General features: G+C 37.4%; 1 protein-coding gene across 1 annotated transcript; it reads right to left on the minus strand.

The window, feature by feature from the left end:
- On the minus strand, positions 1-25625 carry CLNK (cytokine dependent hematopoietic cell linker). The gene is made up of 15 exons (XM_005415603.2): positions 25554-25625; positions 22978-23140; positions 21193-21269; positions 20853-20898; positions 18559-18587; positions 18200-18219; positions 16621-16749; positions 13714-13741; positions 10895-10913; positions 9760-9823; positions 8590-8630; positions 6060-6193; positions 5663-5740; positions 5376-5531; positions 1-129 (listed from the first exon to the last, which is right to left on the minus strand). Exons 1-15 carry the CDS (start codon positions 25623-25625, stop codon positions 1-3), a joined length of 1185 nt encoding a protein of 394 aa, XP_005415660.2.
- Between the last annotated feature and the right edge of the window lie 1001 nt (positions 25626-26626).

Consider the following 26626-nt stretch of genomic DNA (forward strand, 5'->3'; position numbering starts at 1 on the left):
TCAGCATGCCTTGAATGGATGTGTGAGGTAGCATTGTTCTCTGTGGTTTCCTGACTGATCCCTTCCGTCAATGAGCGTTATGGGAACGGATCTGTAGAAGTCAATGATCTCTTCCACGGAATTAAATTTCTGTGGGGGGAAAGATGGTAATCAGTGACTGAAAGTGAAGTTGCTATATGGTTTAATCTATAACAGTAAAAGACTTGCAAATGACAATATTAAAAATAGGTAACATTTTGTGTGGAATTATGATTAGATGAAAGCAATTCTAAAAGGAAAAGCACTATATTTTGATCCTCATGTTTCTTTTTTGTGTCTCTGTCATGTGCAGGACAAAGCAACTAGCTCCTTAGGGCAAAAAGGGAGCATGTCTAAGCCCTGATAATGCAGTATCACCTATAAAAGGTTGTGATGCCAGATGTGATGATAGATATTGAAATGATGAAGCAACTATAAATTGTTACTAGTTTTCTTCCTGCCCCAAGTTACACTTAATAAGCAGTACATGATATTTTACACTGCAAGTTTCAATGTACCTTATTAAATGTACATTTTGTTTTCCCGTTCAGTTTATTGAGAGAGTTTTTATAGAATCCCTTTCAAGTATGGAAGAAGAAGCATCTTGTTCTCTCACACCCAAAAAAATTACATTCTCCAGGCAACTCCTAAAGTGATAAAGGTCTGGTTCAAGGTTGCTGACCTGATCAAACAGTAAGAGAAAGCTACACAAGGTGTTTATTCTCATCTGCCCTAGTGGAAGAATCCCATTCCAATGATTAGCAGTCCTTCAGTTTAAAAGTTCTCTTCCCTGTGTGTACCTTCTAAGCTCTCATCACACCACAAAGCTGTCATCATATCAGTGTTTTCCTCTTGAGCTAGTCGTTGTACTTATTGGTATTAAACCACCAGAACTGCACACAGTAATGAAAGCTTACTTTGACATTAATACTCATCACCTATTTATATAACATTTGCTATAAGCATGGCTGGCTCTTCATTCTACATTTGGTGGTATCTCATGGTAGTGTCTATCACCCCACCTGATTGACACCTAGTTTATAACAAAAGAATCTGATTAAGGATGTGATTTGGGCAAACTGTTCCTGTATTAAGATGAAAAATGTTTGATTTCAAAGCTAGTAAGGTAATTTTTTCAAGTTTTGTTTTGATAATTTTTACATGTATGCATTTGTTTTACTTTGCTGTTTTGTCTTTGCTTATGTTCAAAGTCACTGTTGCTACTGAAAACTGAGGCAAAACTGTGGTCTGTATTTCATGCCTTATGAAAGTAATCCTTACTTTTTTAATTCTAAATTAACACTTCCAGCACCAGTTCTTTTCCTGTTTTTGAATGTTTTCTGCTGATTGGGAAGTCAGAAAGTCTACAATGATTGGTCATCTGCTTTGGAAATTTAATTAGGCTTCACTAGATTAATGCCACATTGTTCATTTTTCTAGCTCTTTGGTAATGGGTAAAAAATGTCTCAGAATTTTATGTCCTCAGCTCTTCTAACGGAACTCCACATTTTGTTAGGTGTAAAGACACCTAAAGACATAAAGATGAAGAAAATTCAGTATTCGATTTGTTTTCCTTCACTGTGTGAAGAGACTCAGCCCATCTCTGCTGTTGTAGGAATTTCCTATCTGCAGGTCTCCAGACTATTCTGCGGAGGTGGGAGTAGGATCTCAAGGGTTGCTTATGAAAGGTGTAGCTCTCAATTGTGTTGGGGAGGTGGTGTGACTCTGGGCTATGTTGCACATCCTGAATGAGACCTGTCATCCCTGAGTTGTCATTTAAGCTGTGGACAAGATGCTTATCTTGTAAACCTCTCTGAGCTGAAGGTACTGTTTGTTGTGCCACTTTTCCTGGCAGTAACTGTTGACATAACACTGTCACTGGGAGGAATGTGGAAGTGCTCCCTAATCTGCTGGGATGGGCCAGGCCAGTTTGGTGGCTGCTGAAGGTGGGTGCAGCTAATCCTTATGGCTCACATGGAAATGAATGGAGCGAAATGGTGTGACTGCTGTGACTTACAGTTTGAAGATGAAAGGTTATCTGCAAATGCAGTGCTGAGGATGGAGAAAGTATCTGTGGCTGGAACAGGGAGATCAGAGATAAACATCAGGCTCTGCTCTAAACTTCTGTGTAAACCAGGCATCAAGCTGAAGAGAAGCCTACTTCAGTCTTTCATTTTTACACATTTTTAACTGCATTGGAGTTAAGACTGATGCTACAGACATGCTAAAACCATGTATTTTGCATGTGGCAGATCTAGTTTTGAAAAGGAGATAAAAATATGTAAACTGTGTCATGATCAGCTTTAAATATGAGCAAGGTTTGTATTTCATCATTTTCAAAAGAACTCTGCAGATGAAAAAAGCCAGTGTTACAGGGATCTCTGGATCTTTAATAGTGAAATTGTCTGGAGTAGAGGAAGGCAACAGCCAAGTAAAGGGTGCTCAGTTTTGAATGTAAGTTCCTAAATTCTGTGTATGTGTCATTTGGGGATCTGATGTAATTTGGCCTTTAGAAACCTCAATATGGTATATTAAATATGTAGGTGCAAACATCTGTGGCTATATTGCTAGCAAAAGATGTAGCTCCACTAAGTGAGTAAGGGATTTTGGTTTTTTTACCCTTCTGTTTATATTAGAGTTTGTTACTAATTTAGCTGCATGGAACTTGAGTTACTTTTACCATAAAAATCTGATGATCAACCCCTTTTTTTCCCTCCTTATGACCTTACAGGGCTACATGAGAACTAATGATAAAAGCACTCATGAGAGTTAAATGAAATAAGTTTTAAAAAATAACTGTTAATTTAAAATCTTATTTGGTGATACAATATGTTAACAACTTGTAGGCTGTATAGTAAAAATCGGAAGTTGCAATAAGATATGGAAAACTTTGAATAATTATATTTCTGTGTGAGGAAAAATGTGTTTTTAATGGATGAAAATAGACTAATTCAAAAGTGAAAATACACTGCAAGACCAAACCTCTGAATAAAATCACCAACTGTGGAAAAATGTAATAGGTCTGCACATGTTCATTGGTGTTTAGTTTTCTTTCTCATTGGCTGGTGAAAAGGGAATATTCAGCTAATCTAGATGGAGCAGCAAGGTCTGGCTGCACTGCAAAATGTGGTGTAACAAAGGGTATCCCTGCAGAGGGGCAAAGCAGAGTGCTCTGGAAAGCTTCGAATGGGTACTAAAAAATTTTAGCAATTTTCTGTAATTCACAGCCTTACAAAGTGTTGTCACTTTCTTTGGAAAAAACCCTTAGATAAGTGCAAAAATTGAGGTGAGAGTTTTCAAGAAAGAGCCCTTTTGAGGAACCCTATGAGACAGCCTGAGATGGAAGAAGCTCTTCTGAGCAATGTTGGTGCCACTGATTGTTCATTACTGCATATTTGCTTTGTGTCCTGTTCTATTTTTGTGTCTACTGCTGAGAATAATACGTAGGAGTGGAAGATTGCCATGTTTGTGATTCCCTGGCACAACACTTAGTTGACCAGCAAAGCAGTTCTGATTTTTTCTGTTGTGCTTGATCCAGGGGAAGATTTGAGTTAAAGAGAAAGAATCCTCAAAGAAGAAGGCATAAGGTAGGCAGTCATGATTACAGATTTGGCCTGGTAGAGCCAAGTCTTGGATGTTCTGTGTGTTGTTAACTGGGTGTTTGGAATTCTTATTTTGGAGTTGTACTTTGCAATTTGACTAGTCAGTCCAGACCCACTGTTTAAGATATGTACTGTCTGTGCAGAAGTTGGAACAAACAACAAAGTCATATATTTTGGTATTTCCTGAGATGGGAGGAATTGTGTTCTCCTTCCTTTTAGTTCAGTAAAAATTGTTCATGTACTGTTCAAGTAATTTTCCAGTTACCTTAATTGTTAAAGGTGTTAACCTAATGAAAATTTAGTTCTGTGTCTTTATTCTCTAGTGAGAATACCCATATACTACATTATGCAGTAGTGTGCCTTATTTCTGTCATTGTGTCTGTTCTGAGCCTGTTTGTATTAGAGCCATTACAGGAAGACTAAACAATATCAGAACCACGGAAAACTAAACTTGCTTTCTCCTAAGTCATACTAAAATTCCAGGAAATCATCTGGGAGTTTCAGTTCAGAAATGTAGCCAGTGCTTTACAGAATGCTGATGGTCACTACAGCAGCACCAGGATGATGCAGTGCAGTTCTTGATTTGTGCAACCATTCAGCTTCCAAACTGTTTCACTGTGCTTGCATAATGAAGGAGTTTTTCCCCCCTTTATCATTAAACAAATGTCCCTGAAGAACAACTTGCCAGTAAACATTCTTCTCTTGTGAAAGCTTATGAATCCTATCCCATGTTTTCTAATAAAAATTCTAATATAAATTTTAGACCCATCAAATGTCTTAAATTAGCTCGGGTCATTTGTGATTTCAGGCTTTTTAAAGTCTAACTATACAAAAGGTAAGTTCTGAAAAGTGTTGGCATGCATGAAAAGAGTATAATTGAAGATTCAGCTGCAGAGTTTTTGCTGGTTCACCTGAGTTGGATTTCTGTTAGTGATTTACATAGCTAATGACCCATAGGAGTTTGTTGCTTTGCTTTTTTGTTCTTCAGCTGAGCATTCATTAAGTTTTACGTTGAGTTTGTCTTTTTCTAAATCTTTTTTTGTTTGGTTCTTTTGTTTTGCAAGTATCAGATTTTTATAGTGTTGACTTTCAGTTTTAATGATTTTTTTTCTTGTGTGAAAGACTTGCAGATACAGTGGTTATTATTTAACCATATATATAGAATTAGAATTAGACTTTTATCATGACTGTAATTGAATTTAATTATGTAAAGAAGTGTTGCTCATCTAAAGGGATTTTCTAATTGAAATTTACCATATCTGAAAGACTGATTGCTAGGGACCCACATGATTTAATTGCTTCTGAATATCCATGACAACTGTTATCCTATTGCTTCATATCACCAGGTCCTGCTGTCAGATTATGTGGAGCCGTATATATTTGAAAATGCCTGCTTAAATTATCACGAGTTTAAAAATATGCTAAAATAATATGTATACCTGAAAAGGTAGAATTTCTCTTTCCTTTTTAGTTTGCAGGTGTTACTTACAATAGATAGAAATATTGTAAGTACATAGGAGATTTTAAAATTGATTAAAATATGAATTTCAGCATGGCATGCAAAATTTGGTATTAAATTATGTTGAAGCTGCTTGAAATTTGAAACATACTTAAAATGAGGGTACTGTAAAAGAAACTTTAATGAAACAGCAAGTTTGTTATGTGGGAGAGTTTGTAACTAATATTTAGCATTAAGAACTTGTGAAGTCTAACATAAAAGCCATGGGCTGTAACAGCAGATGGGATTTTACTTACACACTCTCCTCTGAGCCCTGTTCCCAAGGCGTATTGTTGGCTTTCTTCCAGGAATCGTACTTTAATGTTGTATACTCTTCTTCCATAATAAACAACCAGCACGTATGGTTCAGCCTTTGACTTCTTTGAACAATCTCTAACCAAGAATGTCTCATCCTGAATGATACAGATTTAAATTATGGATTTTATGGTTGGTTCACAACAAAACTTGTAAGCCATTGTGGGCAGCTTACAGAAATTTCCCCCCAGGAGTTCACATCCCATGTTCTGAGATAACTGGTACTTACAGTGTTTTTCTGTAACAGGATCTTCTCTGCTTTATGGCGATCATATTCTCCAACATACCACTCACATTTGTTTAAATCCTTAATTTAAAGATAGCATAATCGGTGTATAGAAATTAACAAAAACTGGCAGGAGACAAAACAGATTGTATCTAATCTGCATTTAAAGCATGTGTAGCACAGTATATAATGGTAATGCATCTATATTGAGAAGTCCTGTTAGGAAGTGTTAATCAAATTAGACATTTAAATTCTTATCCATGGTTTCAAGAGCTCATATTGGACTTTCTCAATGGTGCTGAACACCCACAGCTTTCAGAGGGAATCAGGGGTGGTGCCATGTAGTATGAATCCTGTTTCCTAAAGACTTGTATTTTTATGTAGCAAAGCTGGTCTTTACCTTTTCAGTGGATTTGGTAAGAGATTGCATTTTCTGTTCTGCAAGCAAATGTTTTGATTTGTTTTTGCATGCTGCATATGATGTAGGAGGTGGTGGCTTCTTCACTGTCAAATTATCTACACTTAATGTGGAACCTGTAAAAGTAAATTCAGAAGGAAAAAAGTTGCATTCTTAGAAGCTATAATTTAATTTTACACTATGTTTTACTTAGTAATTTTGAGAATAGCACTTTTAATTTAGAGTATTGTGATATTAACCTTTAAAATTTAGAGCTGTCTTAAGAGTGGTCTTATGCTAATGCAGCATCAATGATTTCAGATTAATGCTCCCAGAGATTTAACACATAAGATTCCTGATGGTTTTTAATTGACTTCAATCTGACAGGCTGTTGTGGATATAGCAAAATAATAAACTGTAAATAAGACAGCAAATGCTAAATTAAATACTAAATATGGGACAAGGATAATGGTTCATTCTGTTCTACTTTCACCTTTTAAGCCCTTTTATTTTAGTTGGATCCCAGTTGCTGTTGGGTTGGATCATATTAAAGCTTCTCATTATTCCAGCTAGGATTGTTTCTACAAAGCTGTTGAAACCTCAGATGATTCAGAAGTTCTGCCATGCTGCTGAATTTCAGTTTTCTCTGTGACTTGTTTGAGTTAACACATTCAGGACCAAGGGGTGAGGTTGCTGTTGCATTAAGGAGAGGCTGTTGGTCTTTGGCTGTGTGTGCCTGTTCCATGCAGTGCTGCTGGCATAGGGGCCTGGAGTAGCTGAAATCCTTCTCCCACAGCAAATGTGATTTGCTGTCTTTACAAGCTAGACCCAGCTACCCAGGTCTCTGTGCAGCTAAGGAAGTGCAGGGATTGGGTCAGGAACACAAGAAGTCCTGTAATACAGGAGGCTTGGGCTGACTGAGGATGCAGAAACAGGCTGAGAAAAGCAAGGGCTTCCTTTCAATGTAAAGATCTAATACAATTTTCAGATATGTGTCATGGAGAAAAATTGTTAACATAAAAACCACCATATTCTGCTGTATAACAGAAAACAGTTTTGTGTTTTAATGCAGTACTGGTGGAAGAAATTATCCAGTCTCCATTTTAAAAGTAAATGAGAAAAATGTGTTTATCAATGGCTTCCATCTTTTTCTTCTGGTTACTGTCACCAGAGACAGTGCTGTTTGTCAGGGTGGTATTTCATTGTGCTTTATCTGTTCATGCTTTATCAGTTTATTATTGTTATGCTGGTGTGTAGCATATAACAATATTAAATTTTACTAGGAAGACTTTCTTTTACACAGGGGAAGTGGTTTTCACTGCCTTTCACTGTTCTATTCATATTTATACCGTGTTCTGATTTATAACTGCATTACTTTTGTTTTTAAACAAGATCACTGATAGCAGTAGACAAAGAGCCATGCTCTTCAGCAGGCAGTCAGTCTGTTCAGTAATGAAACCACTGTTCAAAGGGCCTGGCACCAGACATCAACCTTTTGTTTCTGCAATCACTTTGACTTGTCAAAATGTGACATATTCTTACTGTTCAGCTTATTGGATCATGATTTTAGCTTTTTTTTTTTTTTGCATTGCATTTTTACTGGCTGGCATCCCCAGAATTTTTTTTAAAGAGAACCCACTGCTAGGACCGGAGTTGCTTTGTGGACCTGTGCTGTGTACTTTTTGCAAATTTATTTTTCTGGTGTGTCTTAAGGTGTGGGACAAGAAGGGTAAAATTAAAATGCTCTTGCAATGCTTATGGACCAAGTCTGGCTGAGATGGAGCTAACAACACCTTGTCAAGAAATAAGATTTAATAAAATTAATATTTGTTCTTGCAATATCCTTTAAGCCAAATATAGACTTTAAAGGCAATTACAGGGTAGCAGGGGAAAGGCTACTTGTTTGTTCTCTCCCTGTTGCTTGAGGAGGGCAAGGAATTGAGAGAGGAAAAAGGATACTCTGCTGTCCCAGAGAGCCTAAAGGAGCGAAAGCCCTGGTAAGGATGGTGGGAAGTGTCTGAAGTGGCAGCAGCAAACAGAGACCTAGATGAGCTTTATGGATTCTGTAAAGAAGGGTTTTTGGTAGGTGTCCAGAGGAGAGTGTGTGCAATTGCACCCCAGCACAAGAAGGAAGAGGCTCAATGGAGGGAGTCCCCCAGAATCTGGGAACTGGGGCCTATGAAGCAAAGCTGGGGGAGGTGGGCTTGGTTAGCCTGGCAGTGACCAAAGTTAATTTGAATCCTAGTTGATCTGAACACATAATGCAGTCCATATGTTCTTCCTGGTGGTATTTGCTTTTACCATAAGTTCGTGTTAAGCACTCATAGGTTCTTGGCAGAGCTTAGGGGTTTGTTTTTTTGATAAAAAAGGGCATCTGCAGAGGCAGTTACAGGAGAGTAAAAGTATGCTATGTAGTCAAGGAAGTGCATTGAAAATCCTCAGTGCAGACATACAAGCATAGCAACCTGAATCTGTTTCTTACTCTTCTTTTTCCATGTTTAGTTTGGCTTTCAAAGCAATCTCTGGTTCTTACCTGATCTGCAAATGTTTTTAGAGCTCCATGTACATTGAGGGCTAGGAAAAAGCAATGAATAAAAGTAATGTCAGAAAAATATTTCTTATGGTGGCAGTGTAAGAGTCAAATTAGAGACCAATGCATAGCTGTGCTTCCCCAGAACACCCCTTTCTCTTACTGATGGCCGCTTTGAGCCTTCCCAGGTTTTAGGTGCTAATTTTGTATTTAGTGTCTTTTGACAGATTTCCCTTGTTTTCATGAGCCACTTTTTCAAGTTGCATAGAGTTCTGGGGTTTTTTTATTCTCCATAAGAGTTCCATATTTTAACTGCATGTGTAGTAAAGCACAGTTGCTTTTGTTCACTGCTAATTTCAGCTGATGTTCCCAGTGCCTCTATAGGAAGACCCAGGAAGCAGTTCTTCCCTGCCTGTTCTGATTTTCTAGACTGCTCTTGAGTGGCTGGCCAGTTAGTATTTTGTTGTGTTATATTGGGAGAAATATGGACCAAATAACTTCTCATAAAATAAGCATAAGAAGAAAGACAATACTAGGGGTCACAAATATGGACATATTTCCTCCATACAATAATATCATCCCGGAGAAATGCCATTATTGTAAACAACTTTACGTGAGAGATTCTGTATTTGTCTAGGAAGGATGTTAAATCATTCATATACTTCCTATGCTGTCTCCTATATTTTTGGGTTTTGTTGCATATTTCAGTAGAGAAGAGATTACAGAGATTAAGAAAGGAAAGATTTGTATAGGTTAGAAAAACAAAGTAGGTCTAACTATGGAAGATTTCTGTGGAAGAATAATCAGCCTTTGGAAAGCCAGGTGTGTATCCTTTGTAAATAAAAATAGAAAATGAGGGGGAGAGGAAATTCTGAGGCTGGAGATAGGAGAACTTCTTTATACAATATATTTAACACCCTATCACAGAAATAGCAGCAGAAATGTAATACAGCAGCATGCTATTAAAGATAAAAATTGGCTGTGCAATTACAAAGGCTTGAAAGCAATTCCCAAAGGTGTTCTTGTCATACATCAGTGCAAAATACATCACTGCATGGCATCAGAAGGTGGTATCATTTTGCTGTTATTGCATAGTGAAGTACAGTTTTCTTGGGCAGAATGTTTAGTCCTTGAAGCATCCAGTACAAACCCATGAAATTCTTCTATTCCTACCTGGCTTCAGGAGAATGATGTTGTGCTTGAAAAGGTACTTCAGGTTTCTTTCCCAAACTTGTAACTGTTAGTAAAAAGGATAAGAACTCAGTATTTCCTCTTTGGTCTAACTGACAGCATCTAGCAACTACTGTGAAATAAATGAAGTAAATTCATACATGAGGGTGAGGCAGTTCAATAGAAAACCTTAAAGGGCTGTAATCAGTCTGGCTTGAATGAGTCAGCTAATGATTTCAGTGGGAAACATTTGGACTAGGACTGAATGTTACATGGGGGACATTACAGGATTTGCTGATGCCAAATATGGCTTCACATAATAGTAAATAATGTAGAATGTTGAACAAGAAGTATGTGGAGAGTTCATAAATCCTTTTTATAGGACAGGATAGGCATTGCATTTATTAATGCAGTCAATTCTATTTCTTGCTGAAAATCAGGAAATGGTGCCTTAATCCACAAAAGGAAAAGCCAGAGGAAATGATGAACTTATTAACACAAAGCAAACAGCATGAAAGCCATGTAACCTGTATTTATCTTCAAAGTATTTCGGAGCAATGTTGTTTGTCATGGACCTTTGTGCACGTGGACACAGTGAGTGGTTTGAGCCGTTTTTTCAATGCTGTATGTACATCTAAAGAATTGACATGTTTTTAAAACCATTGGAGGTTTCAAATTTTAAAAGAAAAAAATTAGCTTTAAAAGCCTAAAGCTTTTAAAAAACTTTATTTCAAAATTCTCACCCTCAAATAAGGGTACAGCAGCAAGATTGTCAGAAGGGTGATGACCTCTGTGCAGATCTCTTTTTAGGGAGACCTCATTTTAGGAGGTTTTTTTAGGCACTAGCACTCTTATTTTCCCCAAAACCCTAAAGACATTTGCTTAGGACAAATGTGTTACCCTGGCTCCCCAAATAGCTGTAGCTAAGGCCAAGTTAAATTTCCTTTTTTTCTGCTGCTCATCAGCAACTGTTGAGGTCTCTAACTCTCCATTCTTAGCAGATGTATACCTGGGGGATGTCTCTTGTTTCAGTTAGAATTTTAATGATAGAATATTTTCGTTTTGGAATATAAAGGAAAGACAACAAATTATTATATTATTGGGACAACAAATAATTATCATATTATTGAATACTGACCTTGCTGTCTTCCAGGTGCCTGTATAAAATGATAACATAGTAAATATTTTTCTTTGGATTCGTAACTTGAATTTACCCCAACAGACCCAACTATCCACCAGTTTTAAATAATTTATAGACATTCAATCATTAATACCTGATCACTTTGTCAAAAACCTGGGCTGAATACTGATCTCAGTCTGCTAGCAACAATGAGAATTATACTTTTTAGGGGTGTAAGTGAACATGTGGTTTGCTGCAAAGATCACCATTTCATGATGACTACTGTGTATCAATTTAACTTACAATATGGTTTTCCTTCCTTGATCTTGGATTAAATTGAGATTGATTATGGTTGACTGGAGAGACACAAAGATTAAAATCAGTCACTTCTTTTTAGGCTCCTTAACTGACAGTACAATTATTTTACTGTCATGGCAGATATTTCATTCAAAATCACTGTGTGGAGAGTCTTAATCCAGCATATTATGTTATAATTAAGAATGATAGGTTTCTAAGGATTAGAGTTTGTCTCCTAAACTTTCACTGTATTTCTTTATTATTTTGATTCACCGATCAAAATGATGGTAATATCAATTATTTTGTTTGTTAATTTGATGCAACTAAGACTATAATGCATAAATATTAAAGAGAAAAATAAGTTTTTTTGGTAGATATTGCATTTTGAATCTTCCTTATAAGTTACTTCCCCAATAAGGTTTACCTATTACTTAGAAATTTTAAGTCTTAATCAGGCTGAACAAGACCTGGGCAGGTCCTAGCCCAAGCACCTGCTTAAAGCAGGGAGAACTGTGAGATGGGACCTGGGGTCTCAGAGCTTTAACCAGGTCTTGCAAACCTCCCAGAATGCAGATCTCACAGCCTCTCTGGGAAACCTCTTTCAATACCCTCATAATTAATTTTCCTTACTGAAACCTTCATTATTTCAAGATTGTTGCCTCTTGTACTTCCCCTGTGCACTCTGTGGTGCACCATGCTCTGCCTTTTTGACAAACATCTCTCAGACCCCGACTGGCAGCTGTTGGGTTCCCCCAGGGCTGTCCCCTCTCCAGGCAAGGGGCGCCCAGTCCCACCAGACTCATTTCACAGGTACTGCATGTCCTGGTGACCCTGTGCTGACCCTCCCTGCCCTGTCAGCCTCAGCCTTGAGCAGTACTGCAGGTGTTGTCGAGTGAGTGATGATAAAGGGAATAGTCCCTTCCCTTGTTCTCTGGCAATGCTTCTGTTGACACAGCTTGATCTGCTCTTGGCCTTTATGGCTATCAAGGATACACCCGGGGCTCACGTCCAGCCTTCGGTCCCCAGGTCCTTCTGAGCTGAGCAGAAGGTTTATTTAGTTCATCCTTAGGTAGCATTTTGCCTTTGTCCTTTCCAATTTCAAGAGGCCCCTCAGTACCCTTTCCTGCAGCCTGTCTGGGTTGTGGTGAAGGGCAGTCCTTTGCTCAGACCTGCTCTTTGGTGTTTGAAACCCTGACAAGGGCACACTCTGTCTTCTCCAGGTCACACTGAAACTGTTTAGGCCTTCATATCTATAGGAATGGGAAGTGACCAAAAGGAAATTTTATCTTTTTCATGTCATGAGACACACAATATTTCTCCTTAAGATGTAACCAAACTAAGAGTCTGTTAAGAGCTGAAGTATTTGTGCAGCTGTACAGTGTCCAGCCAGAAATATTAATTACAGATGTAAGATATTTATTTTTCTTGGGAGTGTTTTCATATCTGGTTTGTAATGAGTCAGCATCCAGGAGAAGAAAAAGCTTCTTTTTTAAAAAATGGTGTCTTTCTTGCCAATATATCATTTTTTTAAGCAGTAAGTGTTGATTACAATATTGCTATCAAACCATGTTTTTGTCACCATCTTTCAAACTAAATCTTCTAACCAAGAGGAGTGAGGTTTGGGGCAGCCTCCCATTCAGAGATGTGGGGAAGGAAAACTCAATGGATTTAAGAGTTAGACAAGTCTGCAGATTTGTGCTTCAGCCTGCTGTGGAAGGAAACAGTTGGGATTAACTACTATAGATTCCTTTCTTCTGTTCCCTTTAATGAGAAAAAAATAAAACCAATTCAGTAGGAACACATTAGTGCAGGAACTAAAACATTCAGTGAGAAGCACAAAATGCTATAAGTGATAACCTCTTTCCAAATATTACAAACATCCTTTCACACTCTGCATGATTATAGGGACTGTATTTCTTAATAAGTTTTATAGGAAACCACTTGTCATAACTAAACTCCCCTATTTCCAAAACCTCTGTTTTACTTCGTTGGTCTGAGTAGAACATGCGTGGGGAAGGAGAGGCCAAAGGGAGCTGGGGGATAGCACACACTGTTAAAACTGAATTTAAAATTTGTCCATTCTTGTTTCACATTGAAATTGGTCATCTTATATTTGAAGTATTTATATTACATTAAGGCTATTACACTCCTCTATTGACCTTATAATTTCAGTTTTCTGCTTGTAAAAATGTATGTGGATTCTCTTTTTGTCTGAAGGAGAGTGTCTCCCTCTTCACAGCCATCCACATCAGGCAGTTAGGAGAGATGCTTTATGTAGATAGTTGGACAGGGAGCTTTGCACTGTACCTATGTTTTCATTTCTGCAAACAAATTCAGAAACTGACCCCATTCAGGAAGTAGCAGTATTGAAATTGCAACACACATTAAAGATGGACACTTTTATGACACAAAGCTAATATGACTCTTACAGGTTTTTTTAACCTAATGGGCTAAAATACTATTATTTGGAATAATAGTATTTTATTCTTGGAATGTGTTTGGCGTTTATGGTCCTAATACATACAAAGATGAATACTTACTGTATTTGATTTCCTAACACAAGAATGTCTGGAAAAGAAAGAATAATACACAAAACATTTAATTGTGATAAAATAAAAATCACTTTGAGTACATCATCACTGATGATTACATCTTGACAAGGGAAGGATTTTGCTACTGCTAGAGAAGTTCAGAGACTTGTTATTTTTTACATGAATTATCTTGGACCTCCTTAAAAAAAAGAATAGCATTCACTGAATTCATTATGGTAAAAGAAAACTTCGTTAAGGATTTATACTGGGAGGAGGGGAAAAAGAGAAGTAACAACTTCAGCACTTCCCATCTCATGCCAAAAAGTCTTATTACACACTTTAGAGACAGCTATAAATGGAAGTAAGTTCCTTAAAGACTGAAGACTTTAAAAAAATGAAACATTCACAGAGCTGAAATGGAAAGTGTAGAGGAAAGAAGGTGCAAAACAGGGAAAGATGAGTGCAGAATGTTCTTCATGGCCCTGATTAAATTGGTGTTAAGGTATTTTTCTGCCTTCTCCTGATATGCCTGATCAACAGAAATATCCTTTCCTGGGAAGTAAATATTCTCTTTCCAAAAAAAAAAAATGGACAAGGTATTGAGTCTGACAAATTCTGTTAGATGTTTTGGTTATGATGAAAGCTTATGGTAGCATGTATCTCCTAATAAAAGAGACAGGGTACCAGATTTTACAAGCTATTTAGCAACATAAGGTGTGAATAAGCATTTAGTAGTTTTTGGAAGGCTTTGAGATTTAGTCCCTGTTTAATCTGTCTCCTGGACTGAAAAAATATGACAGTGAGATATTTTGCTAAATCACTCAGAAGACAAAAAGAAGATCTGGTATAGGAAACCCTGGGAGCTGTTTTTCAACAGTGACAAGGGCTCTCTTCCTCATGTCTGTGTTGAAAAAACTGATCAGCATGGAGGCCTGAGGCAAGAAATTTGGAAATTATCAGTATTGTTCAAGAAGGCTAGGAGAAAGGAGAGGAACTGTTTTGCTTTGGATAGTTGTTTTTGTGTTAGTTTCTTCAATTTGTCAGCTTGGTCTCCAGGACCATTACTTAGTGTGTGAAAGCTCATAGTCAGGTCTCTGGGTGCATGGTAAAGTTCCGTGACATTAAAGATGTGCTTGCAGGGCTGGCCTCCACCTCCAAGGGGCATGGCCCTTGCATGGCCTGCTTACCACAGGCATATAGAAGTTTCAATCACATCAGAGCTTCTCATATACATTCCAGGACCTTGCACTTGCTTATTTTTTTATAAAGCTATTTTTTAGAGTGTATAAATAATGATGTGTTAAATTTTATAAGTCTTCCAATTTTTGTTGGAAAACAAGACTTGCACTCCTAAATCACATCTTTGGTTGGACAGCTTTGCTTTCAGTCTAGCAAAGGGCTGTAAGCTGTGGTGCCATAGTCCTTCCCTCTGCAGCTGATGGGTATGTTTTCTCCTTACAGAGCTGTAACTGGACTGAGGAGGGGTGAGAAATATTTTGAGTGAAGTGCTTGTGGGAAATTTGTCAAGTGCCTTCCCCAGATATTGTGTTGTCTTATTCTGTTCCACTTCTGTTTTACACATGTAATAAAACCCCCCAGTACAACAGCCATGACATGTATTTATATTGCAGAATTTGGCTTTATGATAGGACCTTTTAAATCGAAGTGCTCTGCATGCTGATGTCTGCTGGTAGCATGGATTATAACATTTCTCAAAAAGCTTTCAATCTGTGCTGCCCTACCAAGGGAGGGGATCAGTCGTGGGATTTGGAACTTTGCAGCTCTGTGTCAGGTCTTGCATCTGAATATGAAGCTACTTCATATTAATAAAATGTCTTAGCAAATAGCATATTTTGGAACCTAAGCCATGAAAAAATTTAAGCACCACGCAGTAAAAAAACCACATTCCAATAACCCATAATTAGAGCTCACTCATTAAATACATACTTTAAGCCAAAGATTATTTTCTTGATTTGTAAGCTTATTTTCCCCCCAAAGGATTTGAAGTGACCTCTGTAAAATGAAGCAAAATTCCATCCTGATGAGCTGAAATTGAAATCATTTAAGGGAGGATGGACAAGATTGGCACAGCTTCTGGCTGCTATAGGAGTCATTTGAGCATCATAACCCTGGATTTGTGTCATTCCTCTTCCCAGCATGAGTCCAACACTGTCCCCCGTTATGAATGTGAATTTTGGTCACACAGCTGGCACACATCTGCTGGTGTGGCAGTGAGCGGAGTGTGTTCCTGCTCATCTGGCCAGGTAGGTGTTGTGTGGAAAAAGCAACCAGACTCCTAACCTGGCATAAGCATGTGCTGGGTCATACAGCTGGGCACGAGTGTTTGTGCTTCAGGCGGCTCCTCCTCACTGCCATGTCAGGATACTGAATGCCCACGGGCGTTGTGTGGCTGAGGAGTGCAAAATGGAAAGGGCAAGAAGTGATTTGTAGCTTGGATTCATTGGTCCCATGGGCTGAAGCCAGACTTCTGCCTACAGATGAGTCATTTCTTTTGCTGCATGTAATGTCTTTGGGATTTGGAGTGAGTTTCTGTATCTCTGGAGCAGTCAGTGTGTTTCCCCATCACTTGATTCATTAACTGTGCTAAGTAAATAGCATTTTTGTACTTAAAAGTGGTTGCAAGACCTCTAAATATTATTAAGGAAAAAAATCTTAAACAAAGTGTTCATGAAAGTTTTATCTGTTTTTCTACTCCTTTACCTTTATTTTGTCATTTCTTTTTTTAAAAAATATTCGGCATCACATTACACTAAATACCACTTCTCTCAATTATTCACAGCTGTCTAAAGAATAACTTTCTTGAGTAAAAGCAGAGGTGTGACAGAAGTAAAATTTTGTGGTTTGAGCAGGGAGAATGTTTTGATTCTCGGAATGAAGCTGAGGACTGCACTGTACCTTGTGACTTCTGCTGATATTGGAAAGGTGGGATCTCGGCTGAGCGTGTTCCTCTTGTGTAAGACCTGGCTGCTTATTCTTGGCTCTGGAGGAAGGGGCTGATACTGCTTTGGCAGCATCTTCAGAGGCCTAGAGAAGTCAAAAGAGACCTTGAAGAGCTATTAGGGAAAAAAGGAGGTGCAGGGACTGTGTTTTAAGCACAAGTTCTAGAAGTAAGAGACTGGAATTTTCTGAGAGTATTTCCATGTATTTGTGCTGAGCCAAGCTCAGATACAGGAGCTCTTCAGGGCCCTTCAACGGCAACAGTAATGTTGGATAATATTCTACATTTGTAAGACATTACTGCACTGTGCTGTGTGCCACTAAATACTGCTCTTGTGTGCCAAGTACAGCTCTGCAGTGTGGATATTTCCAGGTGGGTATGACTGTGTGTACGGCCCACTGAACACAATCCAGTTTCAGACACAGAGGAAAAAATGTTCTTCATCCCAGAAAACTCACAGGTACCATGGGCCTGGTGTTTTCTGAGAGATGTGGGCATGCCCTGTCTGTGCTCTGAGACCAGGCAGTGACAGCACAGCTCCAGCTGGAAGCTGGAAGCTCCACAGCTGGAGAGGTTGGCTGGAAAAAACTGGAGCTGCATCCAAGGTGCTGCCTTCAGTGGTGGGCTCCTGGGGAGGGAGCCTTGTGTATTTGCACAGTACATACCCAAATTAAGTGAAGTGAGAGAATTAAGAACCATTCTGGCCACTGTAATACAAACGGAAACAAATTTTTGAAATTTTATAGAAAAATGGATTGAAAATGCTCTTATTCCTGCATTAATATGGTTTTGAATTTGTGAAGTTTTACTGCCCTTTTATGCTATTTCATAGTTTTAGAGTCAAATCTAAATGTGTAATGCTAATCATATTTTAAAATTCTTTTTATCTTTTAGGGCAGTCAGTGTAGGCATGGAGGAATAAACTTGCCATTCCTAGATGACCTTTTGAAAGTATTTTTTAATTATAGCAGGTATTATTTGAGTTTGACCAAATCAAGAAGTGATTAATTTTTTATTTGTGGGCATATCATAGAAAAATATATTTGTGGAATAGAGCTTGGTCTATCTTCTGTGGGAGTAATGGAAATATTCCAGTTGATTTTCATACATGATTTAGATGTGTAGCAAAAAGAAAAAAAACAACAGCAAATTGATTTAAGTGAGAATGAAGTCAATGTTATCACAATGAACAGAGCCTAAGGCACCAATTCAATTGGTGGAATATTTTTTTCCCCAGCAATTTATACCTGGGTTGAACCAGATTCAATATTTCTAGGCTTTTGACTTGTCCGCAGGCACAGCCAAGTTGGTTTTGAAGATGCAGGCCTGAGCTCCTGCTATGAATGCTTAGAGCTCATGTTTTGTTCTCCCTAATTCCATATCAGAACCTGTTAAGTCCAAAGAGAGGCAGCAGTGAAAGGATGCTGGCTCACTTCCAGCCGCCTCATTACCATGAGCAGCACAGATGGATGTGAGCATTCATTAGCACTGGCTTCCCTGGGGAGCACAGGTAAGTGATCTCTGATGGGATCTTACCGTGGGGGAGGTGTTGGCTCCTGGAAAAGAGAGGAAACAAAATTCTCTGTAAGCTCTTTTCCCCTCACCTTAGTTTACCTGAGAGAAATGTGAAGAATTTAGATTAAGTAGACATGCCTGTGTCAAGAGTCAAAAGGGTTAATGTGCTCTACAGCACAAAACATCATTCTGTAACGTGGCATTTTAAAATCACTGAGGAATAAAAGACATCCTCATGTGAATGCAAGTGAGTGAGGTAATGTAGACAGGAGTTCTCTTTTCTTTTGGCTAGTGCTAGCAAAATGGCAGCCTGCTTTTAAAAATCTATTAAATGGCAAAATAACCAGTAAAAAATTGAACTGATGAGAGATTCTGCTTACCTGGTATCCATGTGGTTTCATTCTTCCTCCTAAGAATAATTACAAATAATTCTTAGTAGAGTGCTACCCAATAATTCACAGATGAAGTTGCAGCTTTGTTCTGGTATTGTTGTTATTATTATGGCAGTCCAACCCCATTCCTTGCCTTCCCCTGGCTCTACCTCTAGAACTCTGCTCTTGCTTTCAGAATGAAACATTTGAGGGTGATATTTATTCAGGTATTGTAAATTTAAATATTTTCCAGAGACTTTGTATGCATACATATATGCTTATTGAGTCGGGGATGCATTTTTTTGTCTGTTTCTATTTTTGTATGGAAATTTATAAAAATACTGAAAACCAATGAAATCAGTTCTATTTTTTCAAATATACCAAAATATGACTTATTATTTAATTAACATCTTACTACTAAAAAAAAATTAGTTTTGCTATATTGAAATTATTTTTCTAAGTTCTACATGCTGAAATCCTTATTATTTAATTAACATCTTACTACTAAAAAAATCTTTAGTTTTGCTATATTGAAATTATTTTTCTAAGTTCTACGTGCTGAAATCCTAAATAATGCAAGGCACATGCAACATATCTCAAGCTCTCCTTCAAATAAACCATAACAAATTGCTCTGAATAAAATAATGATACCTTAAATGTTTAACATTTCTAGAAAATACTGCTGGAAAAAAAGTCTTCTGTGCTATTTGTGCCATCTTGTGGCAAGGCCACTTCATAGCACTGGGCATATGAAAAAATGTTAGGATGTATGTAAGAACAGTGTAACTATTATGTAAAAATAACAGTGTTCTCTATAAGCACTGTTCACTCAAGAAGTACTAAAAATATGTATCAGTTGCATTCTCAAACACCAGAGTTTAATTTACCTTCCTGTACTGGCTTTGGCTCATCTTAACAGCAGCACACATCACATGGAGACATGTAAATCCAACCTACTAAATCCTGGTGGAATTCAAAGCTTTAGATAAACTGGCAAACTGTCCTTGCCTACTGATTTCTGCAGATTTTGAAGCTTGCTTACTCGAATTTATCTCAATTCAGCTTTTTTCCAGGCTACATGGGGATTTGCTCACGTGAATCAATCTAACCTTTCATTTTCAACCTATGTAGTGCTTACTTTCTCATCATCTGTAGGAATTAATTCTCTCTACATTTTGCATTACAGTCTGAAATAAGGGGGGCGGAAAGCAAATGCTCTTTTACATGGAATTCTTTGAGTTATTTTTCTGGCTGGTCAAATTATAATACTTTCTAAAAATCAGCTGTTACAGCAAACATAAAAGGGTCACATTTTCGTGGCTTGGCATTTGCAATTTTTGGACCATATTACCTTGTGGCTCAAAGATTTGAAAATGGTAAGATAAAAAATATAATTTCTTTTCAAAGATAATCATATATTTAATCCTTCGGTAGCTGACTTCATGAGGTACTGCTATATCCAAAGTAAATGAAATGTAAAAAAGTGTATAGAAACCTACTTTTTAAACAATCCTACAACTGAGTGAAACTGTGAATCAGAGGATTTTATATTTGGAGACTTCATTAGGTTCTTGAAGAATAAGATTGCCTTTCTCTGATTTCACCACAAGAAACAGAACAAAAATTAAAGGTACATTTTTGGCTCAAAATTAAAGGATTTTGAAGCAAATTTAGGGTTAAAGGTAAAGCAGCGGAGAAAAAAATATGCTAGGTAATGTACCTCACCATTAGCATATTCTGAGTAGGTGAACATTGTCAGAAAACCTTTGTAAGTGGTCACCCTAGGGTGTAAATCCCTAGTGGGAATTGGTAAATTTGGTATTACTAGCTAAAAATAATTATTAGATTATATTTTACAAGATATTAATGGAAAAAGCCTGAGAAGGATAAGGAGTGAAAAAGAATTGTGTTATTAGAAGTAAAGCCCAGTGGGGATCTTGCATGGTTTTGGTTAAAAAGTTCAGGAGACATTGGCTTCTCCCTGCCCCTTATATCCTTACAACATAGCGAAAAGGAAAATCTGATTTTTAAACTGAAGGGCCTTTTTTCCTCCCCTTGTAGGAGCAGGCAACTCCTGAGATAAAATATATCTCCTTCTGTAAATAGTTACTTCAGTGTTAGATAGTTGAAAGAGTATTGCAAAATCTGCAGGATGATTGTTTTGGAAAGCAGCTGCTGTTCTGAAAACCATGTCTATTCTATCACGTGTAATCTCTGCCTACGTACAAAAGGTAATTATGGAAGTAGAAATTACTATTTCTGTTTGCAGAAATGGGTAGATTTTTTTTTTTTTTTCAGTATACCTCTTACATTTGGCACTGTTCTCCCCTCCGGATCAAATGTGTGAATCTGTTAATAAACCAAAAGAAAGATGTGATGTTAGCCATGATTGTTGAAGCTATGGCCAGTAGAAAGGGTGCTGTTCCTGGCTGGGATGCCTCTAAGTTTTAACCCAGCAGCCAAGGAGTGAAAGGAAGAGACGAGGGCATCCGTGCAAAGTGAAACAGGAACAGCTCACAGGAACTTGGGCTGCCTGGTGCAGATGAATGTGATGCGGCTAAGACTTTAAATAGACTGCACTTTGGGGGATATTACAGAAAAGGGGAAATCTGGTTGTGAATAAAGTTTAGTATCTTTACTTACAGCTGAGTGTTGAGGGGGCTGAGATGGGTTCTCACTTGTTGGGGAAGTGGTACCTGAAGGCCTTAAGCACCGTGTATCTGCAAAAGAGGAAGAAAAATCAAGCCTGAGTAATTCAGTAATATAATGTTTGAAGAAGGAGAGGTTTCAATGTTCAAAATGTGTTTTTCAGGTCAGGTCTCATCATTTATATAGTGCTTTTTTTTTTTTTTCAGAACTTAACAACCATTATAGCAGCTATATTGACAACATGAGCGTGATCCTGGTAATAGCTTTATGGTTAATGTCTCCACTGTGGTTATAAATAAAAGCCTTCATAAGCTGGTAAACAGTTAAGGCAGACATTTGACCTTAACTGTGGTTAGATTACTGAATTTGTTTTTCATTTGAACCTTTGCTCTTGGCAATGCTGTCATGTTGTTCTGGTTTTGTGAGGGTTGTGGGGGTTTTATTCTCTAGGTAGTATTTTAATTTTTACTTTAGCTTTTGATAAAAAACTGCATCCCTGGCCATCAAAAAGGAATGCTCAGGTTGTATGCTAATATGTTTTTTTAGTCATTAATCTTACATCTCAAGGGCACTTGTATTTATCTAGAAAAGATGGCAAAAATTTTAGCATTGAATTTTATCCTTTTGAAAAATATTTTCAGTCCTTTCTTTGCTCTTGTATCTTGCCACATTATAGTTACTGGGCATCATACACAGGCAAAAAACAGTTTTTTGTTTCATGTGTTTTACCTTAAATCACAAAACAAAACCTATGTCTTTTGGCTAGCTCAGGGCAATCTTACATAAACAACATAAGATGCTGACTGCTAAATGAAAGTTTTTACTACTAACCAAGATAAAAACTGTATTTGGAATTCACTTCAGGTTTCCAAATAAAATGGACAAATTAGTCTTGGAACATAATGTAGAATATCTGGTTGTTCAGACTGATTGTGGTCCTTTCACACACTGATGAATTTACTCACTTTAAAAGCCATCTATTTGTTTGGACATCAAACAAACTCCCACAAAAATGAGCAGAAAATGTGTTTGCTGAGTTTGATGTGAACTGGAGTGAGCTATCTGGTTTATGGTTCCCAGTCTTTCTCATCTAGGAATCCCCTCCATTTTTTAAAAACTGTTTAAAACCTCTAGAGTGTTTATGTTGGACTGGAGCAATGCACAGCTAGGATGACATTTCACTTCCATAAATGGGATATTAATTGGCTCTGTATGTTTAGGCATTAAATGTGACTTAGAATATCTTTAGTAAACCAAAAGGTGATTAATGCAGCTACCTTAGAAAGTTAAGAATGCTTGAGAAATACACTCAAAGTAATTGCTTATTACTGCTATTTAAAGCATCAGAGAACTCCTTTAGAAAGGATACTACATTATCACCTGGAGGAAAGTTTAGTGTGTTCTTGAATATGTTTTCCATCTTAAAGGTTTCTAGGCTTAAATAGCTGTCAGATTTTCTGAAATGGCTGTGGGTTTGATCAGCCAGTTTTTTGCACATTCCCTGTGGAATGGGATAATAGAATTTATCCCGTGAAGGTAATATTAAAATTAAAATGCAATGTGCAATTATTAATTTAGCATAATCCAATGAAAATCAGGGTAACTGTTGAATATGAAGAAGCAGACAAAGCTCTTCCCATGTTTCTACCTACCAGTGTTATTTTCCAGTTGAACCATTTAATTAAAAAAAAAAAGAAAATCTGGACAGGAAACTCCAGGTCTGTACTGTTCCTCTATAACTCTCGGTTTTGCTCAGTTTCCACAGACAGAAAATGTTACCTGCATATTCAGATTCTTGTAGAGGTTTGGCAGGAAGGATTCTCAAAGAATGAATGGCCTCCAGCACTGAAGAATTTACAGTCTCATACATATTGTCTTCCTCCTCAGATAGCTCAGAGGAAAGCTGGAAGTCACTCTTGCCCTTCATTGTCAAGTATTCACTCTGGATAGAAGAGGAGAAATACAGATAATACAAATAAATTTTAGTTCAAGATTGGTTTCAGTGTGGAAATATATGATTGCCATAACCAGACATTTTGGTACATGGGAAATTTTCTGATGGAAACTGAAAGATTGGAAAATAGTTGAGGAAGTGGTTTGAGTGCCTAAATTTTTAATTTAGATTCATGAAGTAGCCATTTGGGAGACAGTTTAAATGTCTCTCTGAATTTTGCCTCTCTGCTCTTGAAAATATAATTAGAGTGTTTAATTTATGATCATTGCAGACATTTGAATCTGTATCTTTTATTATAGTATTATCCATGTGGTATTTGTATTGTACTGACTGTTTACATATGTTACTTGCGAGAATAAATTAACTAGCTCATCATAAATGTCACACTTCAAAATAAAAACATGCAGTGTTTTGGGGAATTTGTGCTAACAAATGTGCAGTCCAAGTGATTGTGATAGTGAGTATGTATTGAACAGTGGAGTCCATGGAAATATGGTGCTGACAGTGACTCAGGATGTCTCTGGATGTGTCTTTACACTTGTATAGGTTTGTTCAAGGTTGTGTTCTGGAGTGCTGCTCCACTCTTCATCTTCACTGTTTACTCACTGAAACATAACTGCTGGCTTCCTTCAGCACAGAGCCAATGCTGCTGCTGAGGAATCTCAACTGAGGGCACCCCATGCCTCTAGAAGTCACATTTAGTCACCAACAGTGTAGGTGCATCCATGCACTTGGGTCTTCTTTGATATCTCTTCTATTCTCAAATTTATTTTATTCTCAAATTTGTTCTCTGATGTTTGTTTTATTCTCATTACTAATGGGGAATCAATATCTTCCTGATGTATCTTCTACCCTTCTAGTTAACTGCCCTTTCAGTTCAAGATTTTTCTCTTGAGTGCTAGAATTGAAGCCAATTTGTTTTACTCTCCAAGGACACTAAATAAATTGATTACTATCCACTTTATTTCAGACTTATTATACTAATGCCTATAATTATATACTTTTTATTCTCCTTACTAAGCAAATATACTTTAAATCTTTCCTGGATGATCAACCATCTTAAAAGACTTTGAATCTCATATCCCCAGTGTTACTTTCCTGTGAGCACACTCCATGTTGTACGCATCTTTGTTACAACATGAGGCAGACCTTCCAGAAGTGTTCTTTACAGTACATTGCAGGGTGAGGTTTGTCTTTATCACAGTACATAAAAATGTCAGCACACCCTAGACAGACCCTGCAGGTACCTGGGTTTTCAGGTTCTTCTCTGCACCACTCTTTCCAGTCAATAGCAATACTGTCAGCTAGGCTGAAAGTGTCTATTTTTTCAATCAGTTGTGCAAGCACTTTCATCTAGATGAAATAATTTTCATCTAGACCAGGCATGTACTTGTGAAAATGTCTTCTGGGAAAAATCAGAGGCCTAATAAAAAGCAATATATATCACATTTACTGTTTTCTTTCTCATTATCGTAGTCATATTTCTGCTGAAAAAGAAATTACTTTTAGTTTGAGGAATTGGTGAGATGTTCTTTATATGACATTAACAATTCTTTACATAATCAGACCTATTATTTCCAAAAGATGCTTTCAGATAGACTTTGTTTAATAATCTTTCCAGGCCTAAATAAATCCTCAGGATTTGCTTTCTTTCTTGGAAGAAATGGTCGTTACCACTGTTCTTTTCCATAATTTTAGAAACTCGGGACTCTGGAGAATTCCCAAAGAGAATAAATTAATATCTCAGAAATTTCTTAAATAATTCTTTAAGTGTCTTAGCATAAGTAAATAATTTCCTGACCATTCTTTCCTTATTCTGTTCTGTGCTGGTTTTGCCTTCTATTTGGAATTAATACCATAAAGCATCTGATTGTTATTTAACATTCTGTGAAATCTGAAGAAAAGTATTGATGGCATCAAACTTCTTTAGTCATCCTTTGTTTGTCCAACTTGCTTATTAAAACATAGACCTGTGTTTTATTTTCATTTTTTTGTGATTTAAAAGGTATTTTCACTCTTATACGCCTGAACTGAAACTCAAACCCAGATTTCAAATACAAATGGAAAGATATTGAAATGTTCTCTGTTTGCTTTTCAGCTTTCATGTGTATTGCTTACATCCTTGTTCAGCTTGACTCCTGTTATTTTACCTGATCTTATGATAGAGGTGTATTTTAGATTCAGCCCATAAATGGAGAATTGGCAAGTGAGTCACTTCTCCAGTCTAGATCCCACTAAAAAAGTTAAAAGTTCTCATCTATACTTTACAATTCTTATGCCTTATTTTGCATTAAGAACCAGTGATGATTGCATTTTTTGTTATTATTATAGCCAAGATGATATTAACATACATCAAGAAGTGAAAAAAAAGTAAATTTTAGGAAGAACATGTGGTACTTACAGAATTAAAGGTGTTAGCAGGAGTAGTTCTCTTTTCTGTATAAAATGGAGAAAAGCTGTCAGCAGGTCCCATTCTGTTGTAAATTATAACAGTAGCTAGTAACTTATAGAAAGGAATAAAAGTCTGCCAATTGCAGCTTTTAGAGTATTTATTTACAGTATTTTCGAGATATGGAAAAAAGGACATGAAGCAGGTCCACCCAGGAGTTTGTGGACCTGTACAATGCATGAGGAAGTAGCTGTGTGGAAATGGGATTCACAACCAAGAGCATGTCTAAGCCCGCCCACCAAAAACACCCAAAAAAGGATGTGCTTGAACTCCTGTCTCTCTCCTGAGTTTTGCTTCTTGGTGCAGAACTTTGAGATCACTGGGACTCCTGGTGTGGAAATCCTTCTGTGAATAGAAACGTGTTTTGTTCTCTTCGTAGCAGAAGAAAATCCCGAATCTGAGAACACTCCAGCTCTCAGGCTATAAACTGTTCTCAGTGGTGTTTGTCTGCCCATGAAGCTGCCCCAAGGTATAGCCAGGAGAACATGAGCTATAGGGCCAGAGAGCTGGTGAACAGAGACTCCCAACTTCTGCACTTAGCCTGATTTACACATTTAACCCAGTGACTCTCTAATGCAAAACAGCCATGGTATGACCTTGCCCAGTATGTGCTCTCATTCTGGACTGTTTCAATCCTTAGGCTGCCTGTAACCTCACAAATCTTGAATCTCTGGCTACATAATGACCTGATTTCAAAAGTAGAGCATGAAAGTCTTTCTATCACAATCAACCAATAACAAATAATTACCACATGTTGTAATGCTTAGAAAAAAAGGGATAATTGTGCACTGAAATACTTTCATGCCAAGGAGAGAGTTAAAACCAGAACTACTTCTTGTCCAGGGGTTGTACCCCATAGCTGAAGGGTATTAAGGACAGCCAGCATCCCAACCCTGCCTCACAGCTGTGTTTTGGAAGAAGCAAGTTTCTGCCTAAACACTCTCTCTGCATTTGTCACTCTGGTCCTGTGAGCCTGGAATTGCATATTTTTGTATACCCCAGCAGATGGCATTGAATGCTCATTT

Source organism: Geospiza fortis, unplaced genomic scaffold (assembly GCF_000277835.1).
Source record: "Geospiza fortis unplaced genomic scaffold, GeoFor_1.0 scaffold40, whole genome shotgun sequence".
NCBI classification, from domain to species: domain Eukaryota; kingdom Metazoa; phylum Chordata; class Aves; order Passeriformes; family Thraupidae; genus Geospiza; species Geospiza fortis.

Bases quoted from the DNA above. Each gene is read 5' to 3' on its own strand.
- CLNK (XM_005415603.2), bottom strand. From the start codon at position 25,625: ATGGGACCTGCTGACAGCTTTTCTCCATTTTATACAGAAAAGAGAACT. The intron at 23,141-25,553 runs GTAAGTACCACA...TCTTCTATCCAG, and splicing joins CTGCTAACACCTTTAATTCT to AGTGAATACTTGACAATGAA. The intron at 16,750-18,199 runs GTAAGATCCCAT...TGACTTCTCTAG, and splicing joins GAGCCAACACCTCCCCCACG to GCCTCTGAAGATGCTGCCAA.